The sequence below is a fragment of the Balaenoptera ricei genome, chromosome 15 (genome assembly GCF_028023285.1).
Source record: "Balaenoptera ricei isolate mBalRic1 chromosome 15, mBalRic1.hap2, whole genome shotgun sequence".
NCBI lineage: Eukaryota > Metazoa > Chordata > Mammalia > Artiodactyla > Balaenopteridae > Balaenoptera > Balaenoptera ricei.
This window is the reverse complement of record NC_082653.1, coordinates 49,134,885-49,152,897: the sequence shown is the minus strand read 5'-3', so window position 1 is coordinate 49,152,897 and position 18,013 is coordinate 49,134,885. Positions and strand designations below refer to the sequence as shown.

General features: G+C 42.8%; 2 protein-coding genes across 4 annotated transcripts in view; one reads left to right on the top strand and one right to left on the bottom strand.

Annotated features, from left to right (window-relative positions):
• Window positions 1-908: 908 nt before the first annotated feature.
• On the bottom strand, window positions 909-7,963 carry RBBP9 (RB binding protein 9, serine hydrolase). Its single transcript, XM_059895885.1, has 5 exons — window positions 7,827-7,963; window positions 6,620-6,662; window positions 5,761-5,866; window positions 2,870-2,955; window positions 909-2,483 (listed from the first exon to the last, which is right to left on the bottom strand). Exons 1-5 carry the CDS (start codon window positions 7,923-7,925, stop codon window positions 2,257-2,259), a joined length of 561 nt encoding a protein of 186 aa, XP_059751868.1. The 5' UTR covers window positions 7,926-7,963; the 3' UTR covers window positions 909-2,256.
• Window positions 7,964-11,433: 3,470 nt separating this feature from the next.
• The window catches only part of SEC23B (SEC23 homolog B, COPII coat complex component), a 38,394-nt gene continuing 31,814 nt past the window's right edge, over window positions 11,434-18,013 (top strand). The window contains exons 1-3 of one of the 3 annotated variants that reach the window (XM_059896904.1): window positions 11,434-11,496; window positions 14,225-14,448; window positions 15,623-15,680. In XM_059896904.1, the coding sequence (XP_059752887.1) occupies window positions 14,228-14,448; window positions 15,623-15,680 (279 nt within the window). In that variant the 5' untranslated portion in view covers window positions 11,434-11,496; window positions 14,225-14,227. The other 2 variants (XM_059896903.1, XM_059896905.1) reach the window with 2 other exon arrangements.

Here is an 18,013-nt window from a genome sequence, read left to right as displayed (position 1 = left end):
ATTGTGGTGCTCTAGACTCACGACAACACCAAAAAATCAAATTGTAAGTGAAGTCCTAACCTTACACTTGATTTCCATTTAGTGTAAGGTATTTTGCTCACCTGAAAATAGATATTCCCTAGAGTCTATCAAGGCCCCTCTCTGCTTTATAAAGATCTGTAGAGAGTCAGAGAATCATGAAAGGCCATAATTTGACGGTTTAAATGAATAGTCCATGTGGGGTTCTTCCCTGAAACTCCTCTGATCTCTTAGTTTGGTGATGAGTAAGTTTTATGGGATCATAATTTCTATGGTGATCAACTAAGCAAACTAGTCAAACAAAAGTAACTTCAAAAGTAACTTCAAGTTGAGTCACTTCTACGTTGGTGGTGGGTGAGGGAAGCATGTAACACGCGCTCTAGTGCGGTGCTGTCCAATAGAACCTTCTATCAGGATGGAAATGCTCTATATCTGTGTCCAGTAAGGAAGCCACTAGTCAGCCATGGCTGGTGAGCACCTGAACCGTGGCTTCTGTGAATGAAGAACTGAACGTTTTCTTTGCTGGCGCCCTGTGGTTACTGGTTACCGTACTATCAGCCCAACTCAACCATCGTATGCCTCTATATTCAAGTTATTTTTATAGGAATGAAGAATATCAAATTATTTCTCAATTGTATATATTTGTTTTTTTCTACAGAGGAAGAGGACAATAAAGTATTATGAACTGTTATTTGTATAAGTTTGTAAATTTTTTTAAGAAAGGACTTCAGAAAACAAGGCAGAGAATACGTAGAACAATGACTACTTCCAAATAATTCAAATAGAATCAAGCTTTGATTATAGGCTTGGTCAAGTCAATGCTAAACAGCTTCTCTAAGAAAAGTATTCAATGGATTTATCTACTTTGTTTTTCACTAACTTGTCAAATAAACTGTTTTTAATCTTTATTTTTAATTATAAAAGTAAGACACAGTGCAGAAATTCAAATAATCCCCAGGTGTATAATGTAAAAAGGAGACGTCCACCACACCATAACTACCAAAATTCCCATCCCCTAAGATACTTGCTGCTAAAAATTTAGCGAATCTCTCCTGACATTTTTTGAGCACATTTAGAAATCAAAAGCCTTTTCAGGTTCAAATGATGGCTTTGAATTTTCGTTACGTATGAACAGTGTGGGAATTCACATTATTGCAGCAAATATCAGGTGTGAATTTACTAGAAATTGTTTTGAGATGTTACTTGGGGATAATAATAGCCAAAAAACGTTGGAAAATGAAAAAGGGTTTTTTTGAGGGAGTATGATTAGAAGAAAAATCATGGAATGATGCTGAAAGAGATATAAAGGACCATGGAAATTAAAAGGTAGAACACTTTACAGAACAAAATTTGAGATACGGAAAGATCATTTTTAAAAATATTTAAGACTTTGTAACAAAATCCAAACTGTTCCCATGATTTCATCCTTTGACGTCATGTCTATTTCTCAGGCTTTTCTCAAGCTCCAAAGCACTGGCTAAGTGAATACTTACAGCAGAGGTCACACATGGATGGCTTGGACTTTGTGTCTTGCCATGTTTGCAGATTTTTTATTTACGCTGTAGTTGCCAACTAACATAACCCATATGTCTGTAGACTGAACGTAATTCATGTACATGTGGATTATATATACACACACTTATGGTCCCTAAATACAAAGTGTATTAATTTCTTTCCTTGAAAATCAGAAAACTGGCAATGCCTTGCCAAATTCCCACATGGCAACAATCCGGACAGGGCCCAGCAGGAGTTCTCCCCGTCGCCCTAATCCTCGCCAGTCTGGACTTAGACCGATCCCTGCCTGACCCTGAAGACCCCTGCTTCAACCTCCTTGTGTGTCACTCTCTCAACATGTTTAAGGACATGTTATGCTGCAACTCCTACAGCATAACATGAAACCTGTTTAGTTTTAGTCTGGACTAGGGATCAGGAAACCTGGGTTTCGTTTCTGTCTTACTCACTTTGGATAGGTAAGGGTGGTTAAGCTGTCCCATGTCCCTTATCGAATGGGAAAAATACTGTTTTAGGTCAGAGTAATTTGAGATGTGGATTCTACTGAAAATGAAAATACTGTTTGTAATTTAGTTTGAACATTGAAACGTGTGTGTTTTTTGGACCTTAATTTGATCTGGTTTGCATGCCCGCTATTCATCTGATAATAGATGATCGTCATCTGTTAATAATCTGATCGTGGCCCTACTCCCATGTTGTTACGTAGAACAGCAGGAACCACCCTGGCTATCCTGGCACTTCCAGCATGGACTTGACCACACTAACCAGTTCATGAAACTCCGTGCTCTGGAAATGGCCACGGTCAGTGAATCTGTACAATTTGGCTTCCAACCTGTTGGCCACTTCTTGTTGTTCCTTCCAAGGAAGGAAAGGATCGTCGGTGGAGCCAAACTGCACAATGTGAGGGCAGTTGGCTTTGATCTTCTCCCACTGCCAGGGGCGGCTGAAGTATCCTATGAGAGGAACACACAGACTCTCAGCGTCGTGGATGCTTTCTGTTCTCGCCACTCTAGTGAGGACCATGGCAGAGACGCAGAGAGTCAGAGCCCAAGTGTGAGTTAGAAGCCCTTCTTCCGTTTTCAGATCTGTAGGGCTTGATACCATAGCTACTGGTGAAGGGGGAGGATAGGGCTCAGGGGTTCAGTTCTAGACTACGGGTTAGATAGTGGCTCACCGCCCTGTCTGAGTGCCTAACTTATACCTCAAGATGGGTGGTAAATATTCCTCATGTGCTGTTAGATTTTGTGTTAGCCTGTCGGAAGACAGTGCTGTTTTACTACCTGAGCGTGCAACCTGTGGCTACAGGAAGGGCTCTTCTGGTTTCTGCCTTCAGACTTACCACTTGCCCGTTCATTGTCATCCCCCAGGTCAGACGTGTACGCAGACACTAACACGATAGCATACACCCGGTGGGTCTCTGCATACCTGGAGAGAGAGGAATGGTGTAGCTGATGTTTAATGTTAAATCTGGTCCCAGAAAGTCAGTAAGCCACCCAAAACTCATTTGATTTAGCTTACAGAAAGCATGTGCTAGAGGCTGCTGAGGTTAGTATGAAAAAGAGCAAGGAAAATGCAGAAATATGAGCCTGGTGGTTAATCACCTCACCTGGGCTACCTGAGTTTCTACTCTGTTTTCAAGGTAGTGCAAACCTCTTCCGTAATTCTTTCTGAATCAACATAAAAAGTGTAATCATTCCCTTTGATGTGTGCATTCGTCGGCATTACTTGGTCGGTTAACATGTGGATTCCCAGGCTCAGCCCAGAGCATCTGATTCAGAGGATTGTGAGTGAGGCACAGGAATCTGCATTCTAAGGCGTGACACCTCCCCAACCCAGATGACAGATGCAAGTGGTCTGTGACTGTACCATCCCAGAACTGTGCCTCTCTCACACACGCTTGTTTGCGTTGTCTTACCTCTGTCCCCCAAGGGCACCCCTCAAGGGCAGGTCTGAGCCTTCTCGATTTTTGTGACCCTGTTCCCTAGAACAGTGCCCGGCAAACAGACACTCAGCTACCTGTAGACAGTTCCCTCACTGAGCAGAGGCCAGGCTAAGGAAGGACCTAGAAAGGTAAGAGCTCTAGGAGGCCTTGGTGCCAGGCAAGATTTAGGGTTGGTATTTTGTTCTTGTGCCTAAACTTTTTCCCCAATCTTTTGCTTGAAAAATGTCAAACTTACCGAAAAGTGAGAACAACAAGCACCCAGATTCGTTAATTTTGCTACAGTTCACCCCTAAATACTTGAGCACGTATCCCCTAAGAACACGGCTGTGCTCTTATGTAACGACAGTATCATTCTTACACCTAATAAATTTAGCACCAAGACAGTAACATTACCTGTATTCATTTTTCCCTAGTTGTACCAAACCGTTCTTTAAAACATCTTTTCAATCCTAGATCTGGTCAAAGATCATGCGTTTGGTTTCATGACTCTTCAATCACTTTTAAATTTGTTTTAAATGAGATTGATGACTTTTAAGAATTCGAGGCCCATTTTCTTGTACGTTATCCCCTAAACTGAACTTGTTTCCTCATGATTAGGCTGAGGTGAAACAGTTTTGGCAAGACCATTATGTTGGCAAAGTTGTGTCCTTCCCACTCCTCCACAATGATGGGCACACGATGCCAGTTTGTCCCATTACTGCTGAGACTGTCAGATTCCCTAGGGTGATACCCCTCAGATCCCTCCCCTGTAAAGACACAATTCCCCCTTGTGATTAATAAGTAACTGTGGGGTAGTCCTCTGTATCCTGTTCCCCTATGATCTTAGGTCCCATGGCTTTAGCATCTGGTTTTCTCCTTGCCCACCTTAACTTTAGAAGTTAATTTTTAGAAGGTTCCTGACAATCCTACGGTAAATTTCAGGAGTCTTTAAAAGAAGCTACATCGTTATTAGCCAGCAGCCTGCGAAAAATTCAGTTGGCCTTGGGTTAGCACAGATTTCAGCATAAAGGGCTTTCTTCATTTTCCAGACAACCCCTGGCAGCTTGTAAACACTATGTACCATAATTCTGTAGGTCCACATCGTAAAGCATTATTCTTGTAGCTTCCACAGGTGTGGCTGAAAGGTTATGGAACTTGGCAAGATTTCTCTGACAATCGATTCATGTGACATCCTGAGGGGCTGCTGGGGACAAGAAGCCACACAAAAACCATAATCCTGGGACTTCCCTGGTGGCACAGTGGTTAAGAATCCGCTTGCCAATGCAGGGGACACAGGTTCGAGCCCTGGTCCAGGAAGATCCCACATGCCCCAGAGCAACTAAGCCTGTGTGCCACAACTACTGAGCCCAAGTGCCACAACTACTGAAGTCCACGCACCACAACTACTGAAGCCTGCACGCCCAGAGCCCATGCTCTGCAACAAGAGAAGCCACTGCAATGAGAAGCCCGCACACCGCTATGAAGACCCAACGCAGCCAAAAATTAATTAATTTTAAAAAAAGAAACAAAAAAACCCATAATCCTTTGTCATCCAGTCCCACAAATACAGAGGAAACCCAACCCTAACAGGCTATTCAGCCAGCTCCATCCTTACACTCCAGGCCTTATAAGCCTGCAGGGTGACGTTCTAATGGGGAGCAGCAGGGAGGCGCCCATGACCCCTGGGGGCTGAGGCCAGCCGGGGGGGAGGGGGGTGGAGGGCAGTGCGGGTAACAGCCTCCACCCTCCAACGGGGAGTTATCAGCGCCTACCATATGCCAGACACTCTGCCAGGCACCGGGGTTTCGTGTCAGAGTGAGCAAAGCCCCACCCTCATGGAGCTTACATTCGACTGGAGCAGAGACCTAGAGAGGAGAAGGCCATGCAGGTGTCTGGGGACAGAGAGTCCAGGGAGAACAGTGGCAAGCACAGGCCTAAGGAAGGCACACGCTCGGCGTGTTCAAGGAACTGCACTGAGGTCTGTAAACCAGGCTGGGGGAAGCGAAGGGGAGACGGCGGAGACGACACGGCGGGCGGGGGGCTTGAAGGCCGAGAAGTTCTTCTGAGGGTGACGGGAGCCGCTGGGGTTTGGAGGCACTTGTGTTTTAAAAGGGTCACTGTATCCCAGTAAGAGCAAAGTATCTTTTTAATCCACTAACCAAACCAGGAAGGAATTAGGAGAGATCACGTTACCACTCACTGTCCCCTCTGCAGTGGAAACTTAAGATGTGCACGAAGTCTTTCCCAAGCAAGCTTGACTGGAGCCCACAGGGGTAGGGGGGATGGTGACAATTCAATAAGGACCACACCTCATGGCTGCAATGGCCCCAGAACTGTGGCCTATGATGATGGTCTCCTCGTCACAGTGCAGCTCCGTCTCCATGAAGGGCAGCCAGATGCTCTCTCGAGCTGTGACTAAGGTTCAGGGGAAAGAAAGAGTCCGTCACTCAACAGGGACAGTCTCAGTCCAACGCTGCCCACCTTTCTAACAGAGGACCACTCCAAACCGCAGGGCCACAATGCGGGATGGGGCTGTTTTAATAGGGCCAAAGTTCTATGTGTTGCTGTCTGAAAGACTGAAATCTGTAGTTTTGGTAAATAGTTTTGTTTTTATTTTTTAGCATTATCTTGAAAGGAAATACTAAGGAAATAAAATATAACTCTGAAGTTTAATGTAAACTTTCCAACTTAAAAACAAAAATCCTCTTGACAATATTGTCTCTCAAGTTCATGTCCATATATATTCTTTCTTCCCAAAAGGAATTTCCTGAGACAAGTCATAGGCACACTCAGAACAAAAGTGGCCATGTTACATTTTCTAATATTAGGATCTCATAGAGATGCTGTAAGTTTTGTCATACCTCTGCCTCAAATGAAACACCCATAAATTTTGCCTGAAAATATTTGACTTATAGAAGGGAAAATCCGTTGCTTACAAAGTTGAAAATTAAATTCTTCTGAGCCCAGGTGCTCTTCTTGATCCTTTCTAGAATTTTCTATCATGGTTTTTGGTTTGCACCCTCCTCCCCCAAATACTTGCCATCATTCACTCTGAGGTACGTATTCCCTTAGGCTTCTCTGCTAGGATATTCCTCTTCTCTACCGGAAAATGGCAAGATCAAAACCCAATAAGAGGAGGCTTTTTAAAGACACGTTTAAAAAACTTACTTGGGTCAGGCATGTTTTTAGCCAAACACTGGAAACCAGGTATCTATGATATGAGGGGGAGAAAAAAAGCTATAATAAAGAGCTTAATTACAACTAATACTTTGCTAATAAGAAATGAGACACCTGATATGAGCTTTATCAATTCAATAAGTAGTTGATTATATCATGAAATGAAGTGGGTAAGTGCTACAGGATTCCATATGAATATACAATCCCTCCTCATAAACTCCATCTGTCTGTAGTTCTCTATCTAGCCAGATCTGTAGATCTCTTTATATGTGCATCTGCACATGTACATTTATCACCACTGGCATGTACATATAGAGAGGGCATAATAGATTCTAGACAAACTGACCTGGAGCCAATCAGACTATGCTCCAGGGAGTAGGTAAAATGTGGTTCATAAACGTGGTACAGAAAGTTGGAGATCCAATCCTCTTGGACAGCTGCAGCCCTGACCTTTTGGTTTGTAGAGTCATGGCTCTCAGCCACAAGCCTGGAATTTTATTCTAGAGACCCAGTCTAGAGCTCTAGAGGTTGGCAACTCAGGAAACAGTCTTATTGCCTAGTTATGGAAGAGGGTTTAAAAAAAAAAATCAAGATGCACAAGACAACCCGCAGTTAGATGCCATTTTTATAAAGCTCACAAAGAGGCCAAATTTAACAATATATTGCTTAAAGGATACATACATAGATTGAAAAGTACATTAATTTTTAAAAGCGAAACAAATTTTAAAAATTTCATATGGCAGGGAAACGGGATGAAGGGACATACAGGTGGCTCTGAAGGTATTGATAATGTTCTAGATTTCAGTTTGGTGAGGGACCCTCAAGTATTGATTACATTATGCTTCATAATGTACGTACGTGTTACATACATCCTTTGTAAATATTAATATTACATATTAAAATGTTTAAAAATCCGAGACAGAGAGAAGACAGGTGTAGAATTATCTGGGAGTCCCAGATCTGAACCCGCAGGAGATACGGGGAGCGGGCTCGGTCTCTAGTTTCTAGAGGTGGAGCTTGTACTCTGAGCCCTGAGAGGAGCCCTCCGGGCTGCTTCACTAGCCGAACTTTCTCCACTACTTGTAGAGTCTAAGACGGGGTTCCCGGCAGGGCTCTGCACAAGCGAGTGGGAGCGGGGAGCCCTCCGGCCTCTCCCGCGCCAGGCCGACTTCCCAGTGCAGCGAGGCGCGTCTCCTACCTGCTCCAGCCTCCTCTTCACCCAGCCGTACCAGCCGTAGGTGGCCACATCCACGCCCCCGTTCCCGGGGACGATCACCGCCTTGCAGGGCGCCGCCATGAATGCAGCCGACCTGAGGCGCTCAGAGCGCGACCTGGGAACCTGCCCGTGGCATTCTGGGAATTGTAGTTCTGGAGCGCCAAGAGCGCACCCACTGAGCTTCTGGTTCCGTATTGCACAGGGCAGCCGCAGACAAACCTTGCGGGTTTCCAGCAGCTGTAAGTCACCTTTCACTTGCCTCTTACTGGCGCTTCCATTTCCCCCCCCTTATTTGTGACAGCCCAGAATGTGTTATCTCTTACCTAGACTAACTGATATTTGTATAGAAAAGTATGTTTTAGTTTCAAAGAAGCAGAACACAACCCGTTTTCTTTGTTGAGGGCTCCTAATTTCAAAACAGTTCCTAATAGAATAGTCAATATCAGCCAATAACAGTCAATACCAGCGCGGCATGGCAAAAAACAAAACAAAAAACAAAAAGAAAATTAGGACTCAAACACTAGTTCTTAAAAAAAAAAAAAAAAAAGGCTTTGCTGAAACCCTTCGGGGCATTTCCGGGTTTTGGGGGGGCATGAGCCACCCATTACCTTGCACAGCCCTTCAATAAACCTTTCTCTGCTCTAAACTCTGACGTTTCAATATTGTTTGGCCTCGCTCTGCGTCAGGCACATCAACTTGTGTTCACTAGCATATCTAGGGGCCCCTATATCCAAAACACTGAATGGTTCATCCTGGTTTTTGTACTGAATTCCTTTCAGCGTGTATTGTGGGTCAGCGGCTGCAGTGGCTCATGACTTGATCCTTATAGAACTGGATGGCAGACAACATTCTTTGTTTTACACTCTCTGTGTTTGTGCATCTGTATGCCTTCATGGCTGTAATCGCAAAGGTCTTCACCTCTTGTTGTAAGAGTGTGAAATGGTTTATTAACTTTAGGGAGTTCTAACAAATTCGATTATTACATCTTTTAAAGAAGCTTTGTTCTCATTGCCTCTTGCCATATTAATTATTTTAAGCTGGTTATTTTCTAAGAAACAGCAGATGTGGAAAAAACTCTTAGCCAAGTAGGAATTATCCTTTTGTAAGACACATTTACATTTGTAAGGGAAATCTCCATTTGTAGGTTGTCTCCCTCTCTGTACCAGGAAGAGGATGACCACATCTCTATAAAGTTATCAGTGGAGAAGCCAGTGACTTAAATCTGCTCAACAACCTTACCCTTGTTTACTGTGCTTTTCCTGGTGACTTCCCATAACTGACTCCCCACCCTCAATATCCTCTATTGTCTTCAGCTGAGGATGGTTTTTAAGGTGAGGACTTAAAACATTTTGGCAAGTTACTCATTTTCCCTAGGTCTCTCCCATGTATACATGTTACTAAATTTCTGTTTCATTTTCTGCTGTTAATCTGTCTCATGTCGATCTAATTCTTAGGCCAGCCAGAAGAACCTAGAAGGAAGGAGGAAATTTTCTTCCTTCCCAATGCCTATCAAAATAACTACACAGTCACATAAATCAACTATTCCTAAAATTCACTATTCCTAAAATTAGGAAATTAAACTTCTAATACATTAATGTGCTAGATTTTAAAAAATCCTTCTTACAGTAATTTCTAGTACTAGGAATCCAGGTTCAAATAAGTCAAGCAAATTTTTGGCAAATGATTTTTTCTTAATGTTTGGTTAAAAAAAAAAAACAGCAATGTCTTTCTGTAAAAGAGAAGAATAAATCTGACGCCACATTGGATCTGTTTCTTTTACTTTAACCTTTGTATTCTATTGCTTTTGCTTCAAGTTAATCACTAAAGGGATGTTGCCTACAGCTTAAAGTATACATAATGGCCAAACTCGAGGAATTCTGCCTCCCATGCCGGAGTGTTAAGCTAAAATACCTTTGTTTAGCTCACAGGAAACATCCTGACCAGGCCCCCCTGTGAATGGCTGCAGGAAAAAGGAAATTAACACATCCCCTGCTGAGTCTGGCCGGAACTGAGGCAGGAGGTAAATAGGCCCCAGGCTGAACAGTTTCTCCCCTGCGGACAGAAACTCCATAATAGCAGAAACTCCATAAAAGCAGGATGATGGAGGAGGCTGGGCCCTGCCCAGATAAGAGATAAAAGACCACATATTCCTCATTCTCAAAGTCAAGGAGACCTCCCCGACTGCACATGTGCAGAAAGGCTCCTTGGAGGTCAAAAAGGGAGGGGGCGCCACCTCCTAGTATGTGACGTCAACTACCTATAGGCCTCTTCACTAGAATCCATCTTGGCTAAGAGATGCGCACCCACACAGGGGAGGACCCTGAGATATACCAAATTCAGTCTCAGAACCAGGCAAAGCAAGATGATTGGTCAGAAGAAACCATGAAGAAATGCCCCATAAAAGTGATTCAGACTGCCACGAGGGCGTGACTCCCTCTCTGAGCCCGCCCGTGTGGCTCTCCACATGTACTGTACCCTTTTCCCTCTTAATAAACACTTTACTTGCTTCACTACTTTTCGTCTCTATGTAGAAGTTCATTTCTACACAGCTGACGGGCCGGGGCCTTGTCACTGGCCACTGGTCCCTGGTGGTCTAGTGGCTGGGATTCAGCGCTCTCACTGCCACGGCCTGACTTCAATCTCTGGCAGGGAACCGAAATCCTGCTTCAAGCCGCTGCAGGCCGAGGCCACCCGAGGTCAGAACCAGGCTCCTGGGTCTGCGACTTTCCGAATAGAGTCGCTAGTCCTTGCCCCAACTCATCTCTCAGTTGGCCTGTTGTGCGGCAAGCAGCACCAGCTTGGACTTGGTAACATTTTCTCACTGTGAAGTATGATACAAATGTGTATTGTATCTTAATTGAGTGTGTCTCTTTACTGAGAGAATAATTGATTTGAACTTCCTGAACTTACACCAGTTTAAGTATTAAAAAACCTACTATTACTTACATAATGCTTTAGATACACGAAAAGTGTAAACTTGTTCAATAAAACTGAACCATTATTCGACAAATTTTTGTATTAACAGCAATTAATTTCATAGCAATCGACTTAAAACTAATTTCTATGATTTGTTAGTCACTTAAAACTTTGTACTAATATTAAATTGAGCTAATTAATTCTTGGACGCCTTGATATGCTTTAAGCATACTTTTAAGTTTATATAATTTTGCTTATTTTTGTATGCTACAGACGGGCTATATCTCTGGGTCAGATTAATAAACGTGCTCAGTTTTGCCACTTATAAGAAGGGGTAAAACGGCCATGGTGGCTGTAGAAAGCCGTGCTCTATGCAGTTTGGTGTTTTGTTAGTCTCTTAAAATGTTTGACTACGACAGTTCCCAATTATTCACCTTCTCATGGAAGGATGACAGGGATCGAGAGCGATTAGCCTGTGCGCTAACGCCTGGCTCCGCAGAGAGCCGGAAGGCACCTGTGCGCGAACGAGGGCAGGAAACCCTGCAAGGTGAGGAAGAATAACTACACCTGTTTAACTGACAGGACTCCTGCGCGCATGCGTCCCCACGCTCAAGGCTCACGCTCCCTTAGCCTCGCCCCTTTCTACGCGCCGACACCTCCTTCCGGCCAGCTTCGGTTTCCTCAGCGAGGAGCCCCGCCCTCTTCCGGGGCCACACGTCAACGTTCTCGCTTCCCGGTAACTAAGGCGATGAAAGGGACTTCCCACTGAAGCGAGCGGACGTCTTATTGGAGTAGGGCGAGCTCCTGAGGCGCGCTGGCTGCGCCTAGGAAACAGTTCCCTAGGCGCCGGTGTTTCGTGAAGCAGAAAGGTTTAGAGGTGAACGTGGAGAAACGTGTATTCTGAGTAATTGTGATTTTGAAGAGCCAACCACGTCTGTCTTGCCCTGTTCCAAGATGGCGGCGCAGCCTTTCTAAGTTCCTTGCTTCCGCTCGCCCGCCGGGGAGGCGCTCTTTGATTGGCCAGCGGACGGCGCCGTGGCGTGACGCACAGGGCGCTAACCAATCGGCTTAGGGCTGAGCTGGACTTGGTGGTAGGAACTGGAGCCCGGCGCTTGCAGTGGTGGGTGCGTGCGGCTGCGGCCAGCGGCTCCGGCTAGGTGAGTGGGAAGCACAGGTTATGAGAGGCCGAGGGCCGGGACCGGAGTCTCTGCTAGGGGCTGGTGGGTTCCTCCTGGGGCGAGGCCTTTTCCCGGCGGTCAGAGGAGCTGAAGGGCCCGAAGACCCAGGGGTCTGCTGAGAGTGACGTGGTCCCGGCCAGGTGGGGCGGCCGGCTGGCCGGATTCTGGCGCAGGATCCCTCGGAGTCGCGGGGGACGGAAGGACCCAACATCCAGTTTACAGTTGAGGAACTCGAGATTCAGGTTAAATGACTTATGCTTCGTGACAGAGCCGGAGCTAGAACCCAGGTCTTTGGACTCCCTTTAAGGATTAAACCTTGCTTTACCTTAGTTGTGTCCTGAAAAGTCATGCCTTAAGGTGGAATGAATGGTACAGATTTTTTTTTTTTTTGGCAGATACGTCTACAGGTTCTTTACAGTTTTACTTATTCATTAATTCATTCATTCATTTGTTAACCTATTCTGAAAGCGTTCCCTTTTGAAAATATGGTGTTAGTGGTAGACCCGTGTCTCTAGAAAAATGCACCTTGGCTCATGCACACAATTTTGCATGCAGTTTCAGAGGACTTATTGACCCTGTGAAGTCCCCTGTTGGCTATGTGCCCAGAGTTAAGAATCCATGCTCTTGAGGGAGTGAGCGGAAGAGGCAGTGGGAAATGGAGAGCGCAGGTTTTAATATGTGGATGCCTGAGGACATGGGATGGAGATAGTGCCTTAAATAATGAACTGTTTTGAGAAGGAAAACAGCCACTTAATGAAGTCTGCCGAGGTGCTTGCTGAGAATTGGGATGTTAGAACTTGCTTTCATTCCCACTTGAATTACCCTTTACTAGCCAGGAAGCTGCAGAAGTGTTTTCTGTGTACACAGAGCTACAGTTTCCCGCTTTTGCCAGAGATAACAAATAGATGCCTTAGAGTTTCAGTTGGAACAAACATTTGGAATTTTTGTGGTCCGCGTTGTGTGTAATAGAGTAATTCATTTGCATTTATAGCCCTGTGTTCCCTTAGTCCAAATTAACAGTATGGCACTTCTCAAAATAGCTTGGCGACAATCGTTATTCAGCATTGCGTAAGTGAGCACTAGAGGCCACTTATATAACAGAGTTTTTTTTAAAAAAAATATTTATTTATTATTGGCTGTGTTGGGTCTTTGTTGCTGCGCGCCGGCTTTCTCTAGTTGCGGTGAGCGGGGGCTACTCTTCGTCGCTGTGCGCGAGCTTCTTGTTGTGGTGGCTTCTCTTGTTGCGGAGCATGGGCTCTAGGTGCGTGGGCTTCGGCAGTTGTGGCACGCAGGCTCAGTAGTTGTGGCTCACGGGCTTAGTTCCTCCGCGGCATGTGGGATCTTCCCGGACCAGGGCTCGAACCCGTGTCCCCTGCATTGGCAGGCGGATTCTTAACCACTGAGCCACCAGGGAAGCCCTATAATAGATTCTTTAATTTGCCTTTTTCCCATTGTTCTTGAGAGTTTTGTTCCCTTGAACCCTAATAGCTGAAGTGTGTGTTAGCCTAGATTTTAGAATGTAAACAGGATGTAAACAGTTGGCATTATCTGGGTTTGAAAAATGTACTTAGTCTGAATGGCTGTTTTAGTAACTGGAATCTTCCAAGGCCTGAGCATAAGCGACTGTGGTGAGGGGACAGGAGCTGGTGAGGAACTCACTTAGCATAATAGCATGTGTGCCTTTGTAATATTGGTGATCCCAAGTAGAAGTACCTTGGCTAAGAACTGGTAGCTGTTCTCGTTTTGAATAGGATTCGCTCTTCAGTATCCAGTTCTTTTCTCCATAATTAACGGAAGGAGGGAAAGGGCACAAAACCAAGATCTCTTGGAATGTAAATTATAATACAGTATTTACTCGAATAGAGCAAGGAGGAAAGGGGGTCAGGGAGGAAGGTAGCTGGATGCTGAAACAGGGTTTGAGACTTAACCCTTGAGCACGGGGCTGAAATTGGCTTGGCTGAGATGATATGTGATCTAAGAGGAGATTTAAATTACTATTATTCACCTACATGCAGCTTAGAGATGACCAAATGATTGTAAACCTCCCGCCCCTTTTATTTTTTTTAAGGGCTAGAAAGGAGGGTTGAGAAAGGAATGGGAGAGGTAGCTGTGAAGTTAATTGGCTCTTGTGGGTCAGAGAGAAGTGAGATGTTGTCATCCTCCAGTGACAGGTTCTTCCAGACTAAGTGTTTAAGAAACGTGGTGTTAGGCGGTCATCTTTTTTTGAAGTTCAGTTGAGAATTTCACATACAATTAAACTTTATCTTTAGTTTTTTTTTTTTTTAGACAATGGCAACATACCTGGAATTCATTCAGCAGAATGAAGAACGCGATGGCGTGCGTTTTAGTTGGAATGTGTGGCCTTCCAGCCGTCTCGAGGCTACAAGAATGGTTGTTCCCCTGGCTTGTATCCTTACTCCTTTGAAAGAACGTCCAGACCTGCCGCCTGTACAGTATGAACCAGTGCTTTGCAGCAGGCCAACTTGCAAAGCCATTCTCAATCCACTTTGGTATGAATTCTTTTAAAAACTAGTAAAAATGATGAATACACTAAATTATGACTTTCCCGTGATTCTCCTAAAAGTGACTCAGTTGGGCAAGATGTCAAATTTGAGATGAGTAGTAAATGGTGAGAGTCTTAGGTGATGAATGCTTGTGGAAATCTCCCTGGCCTGATATTCCAGGTAGAATTAGAACTTATGGGAATGAGGTGGAGGTAGAGGGAAAGGATTTGTAATTTCTTGTTTTTCTGATTTTCAGCTTGCTTTTGCCTTAACTGTTGATTTTATTGGTGCCTTTTACAGCATTTTCCAAAAAAAATCCAAAAGCTTTAGAGAGTTTTGTTGTACCTACCTGGTATGGTGGTGCTGTATGGCAGGAAGAGGTAATAGGCAGAAGAAATTTGAACTCTTGATGATTTTATTGTTAAGTGTAACTTTTTTGTGCCTGAAATAGTGACCTATGATACTTCTCTTAAATGTGGGCACTCTTTGAAAGAATTTTTAAACAAGTGAAGAGTGTCATAAATGCTCTTTAAAAGATAAAATTTTTATATGAGGGAACATTTTTTACTTCATTCTCCTTGCTCTTACTTGGTGTGCCCATGTATAAAGTGATGCTGCTCTTTTAAAATAATAGCTGATCGTTAATTTTCTAAACGTAGAAAGGGGGGGAAAGCAACTATAAAGCATTATCTTGAACCAGTTCTAGGAAGTGTATCAACCCAGAAGCATTCTGCTCAACTTCTTCAAGTGAACGAAGTGTGGTTAAAGTCTGAGTTGTTTTTCCTATGTGTTAAATGTCCTTTTAGTATTAAAATTTCATAGTTTCATATATTTGAACAATAAAGACATTAGAAAAATCATAAAGACTATGTTTAGATAACAGGACAAAAGGAAATAACCTATAATTTTTATAACTCATGAACTTCTAAATATTATCTAGGAAATCGGAAAAGAGCAAAAAGGATTTAGTAGTTGTTCATTGTTGCTGCTTGAAGGAACCTTTCGGTGCACTCAGCAGCCAGAACTCTAGCTGCAGAGAATGTGTTGCATACCTTCATCCATTGAGGCACCCACACAGGAACACACCCGTGTGATTTACTGAACAAGAAGTTTACACTTAAATGCTTTCTACCTTAAAAATGAAAACGGTATCTGGTTATAATATTTATTTTTCTCACAGTCAGGTTGATTATCGAGCAAAGCTTTGGGCTTGTAATTTCTGTTTCCAAAGAAATCAGGTATGTGAACTGTAATTATTTTACAAGTATTTCCTGTGTTTCAATTTAGTTGTCCTACTCTGAAAAAAATTAAGTGAGGTTGAATTTGTGTCTGCCCTGGCACAGGACACCTGTCAAGGTGATATTTCTTAAGCCTAATATTGAATGTTGAACATATGTGATTTTTGTTTTGAATGGTCATTCAGTTTCATTATATGAGTCTTTGTCTTTGCTGTGGAGGGGACATAGATTTCCTTTTTTTTTTTTTTAAATAGGTTTTCTGTAAGCACTGAGTATGTTACCCTAGAAAACAGATAAGGTGTTTATATCACATTTGACTTCAGTTTATTCTAATTGGATAGTGTGCATTACTGGATTTTCATTTTCTGATCTTTCTAACTTTTAGGGTCAAGTTGATCTTGTTTTGATTTAAACATTTTTAACTACTAAACTAGGAGCTCACAAACGATGAGAGAGACTTTTCTTTGAAATTAACTGTGCCTATGGAGGAAATGTTCTAAAAGTGGATTATGGTGATTATTGCACAGTTCTGTGCATTTACTAAAAATCGTTGAATTGTACATTTAAAATGGGTGAATTTTATGGTATATAAACTATACCTCAATAAAGCTGTTAGAAAATAATTATGCCCAACATAATATATAGTGCTCTAGCAGATCTTAAGATATTAATAACATCCACTTGTTTATTCTTATATTTGGTCATAATTGATTAACTGTCTCATTCTTAGGTAGCACACACTGAGTCCAGTGGTGAAGAGACCAGTGTGCAGTTGATGACTTTTAAGTGTAGTCTTGGGAGTTAGAAGCAGATACCATACAAGATTTATCTCCGTGGGCGATTCAGAAGTATATGCAGATCTTAAAAACATTCCTACACCCTATTATATTCAGAATTGAAGTCTGTTTAATGTAATTTATTGTTAAAATTATAAGGCATCTAAAGTCAATGTCAACAGAGTAAAAGTCCAACCCATAGAATGGGTGAAAATATTTGCAAATCATGTGTCTAATAAGGGATTAATATTCAGAATATATAGAGAACTCCTAATACTCAACAACAGGAAAGCCCAACTCAGAAATGGACAATGGACTTGAATAGATATTTCTCCAAAGACGATAGACAGATGACCAATAAGCAGATAAAAAGATACTCATCGTCACTAATCATTAATGATGTTTACCAAATGGTCCAGCATTCCCACTTCTGGATATATACCCAAAAGAACTGAAAGCAGGGTCTTGAAGAGATACTTAAACACTCATGTTCCTAGCAGTATTATTCACAATAGCTAAAACATTGCGACTGATCCGAGTGTCTGCTGACGGGTGAATGGATAAGCAAATGTGGTCTGTATGTTCAATGAAATATTAATAGCCTTAAAATGCAAGGTGTCCTGACTTATGCTACAACGTGATCGAACCTTAATGATATTACCGAGTGAAATAAGCCAGTCACAAAAGACAAATACTGTATGATCCCCCTTGTATGAGGTACTCGGAGCAGTCAAATTCATAGAGGCAGAAGGTAGAGAGGTGGTTGCCAGGGGCTGGGTGGGGGTGATGGGGAGTTACTGTTTAATAGGTTCAGAGTTTCAGTTTTGCAAGATGAAAAAAGTTCTGGAGATGGATGGTGGAAATGGGTGCACAACGTTATGAGTGTGTTTAAGACCACTGAACTGTACACTGAAAAAAGATTAAGATGGTAAAATTTACCACGATTTTTAAAGATTGGGGAAAAAAATCAATGTACAAGCTACAAATTTAAAATGTTTGTAGAGAAAAAATGAAAGGAAACACCTATGACATTATGTTAAGCACCAAAAAGCAGGTTGCAAAATTGTGTGTATAAGGTGATCTCAGCTGTGCTTAAGTAGAAAAAGTGTGGAAGGAAATACACTGAGAGGTTGACAGTAGCTGCCTCCAGGTGACAGGAGCACGGGGGGTTTGTATCTTTTATCTTATATTTTTCTTGTACTGGCCAGTTTTTCTACAGTGAACATGTATTACTTTATTGATAGCAGCTAGAGTAGTAAACCCAAATAAAAGCTTTAGTCTTCCATGTAGATTATTGATGAGACAGCTAAAATTTCAGCCCTTAATTTGCAGGGCAACAATTTTCAAATGGTTTTTAATAGTGTGTGTTTTAATGATTTAGAAATTACAAGATAACCTAAAACTGCATTAAGAAAAAGTTCCAATGTGATATAGATATAGAGCGGGGTTATAGATTTTAAATTCTGATTAAAAAATGATTGATTGCTTGATTGCTGCCCCAGGTCTTAGTTGCAGCATGCAGGATCTTTAGTTGCGGCATGAGAACTTTTAGTTGCG

Bases quoted from the DNA above. Each gene is read 5' to 3' on its own strand.
- RBBP9 (XM_059895885.1), bottom strand. From the start codon at position 7,925: ATGGCGGCGCCCTGCAAGGCGGTGATCGTCCCCGGGAACGGGGGCGTG. The intron at 2,956-5,760 runs GTGTGGTCCTTA...CTCTCTCTCCAG, and splicing joins GGGGCCATTGCAGCCATGAG to GTATGCAGAGACCCACCGGG. The intron at 2,484-2,869 runs GTAAGTCTGAAG...TTCCTCTCATAG, and splicing joins TGACAATGAACGGGCAAGTG to GATACTTCAGCCGCCCCTGG.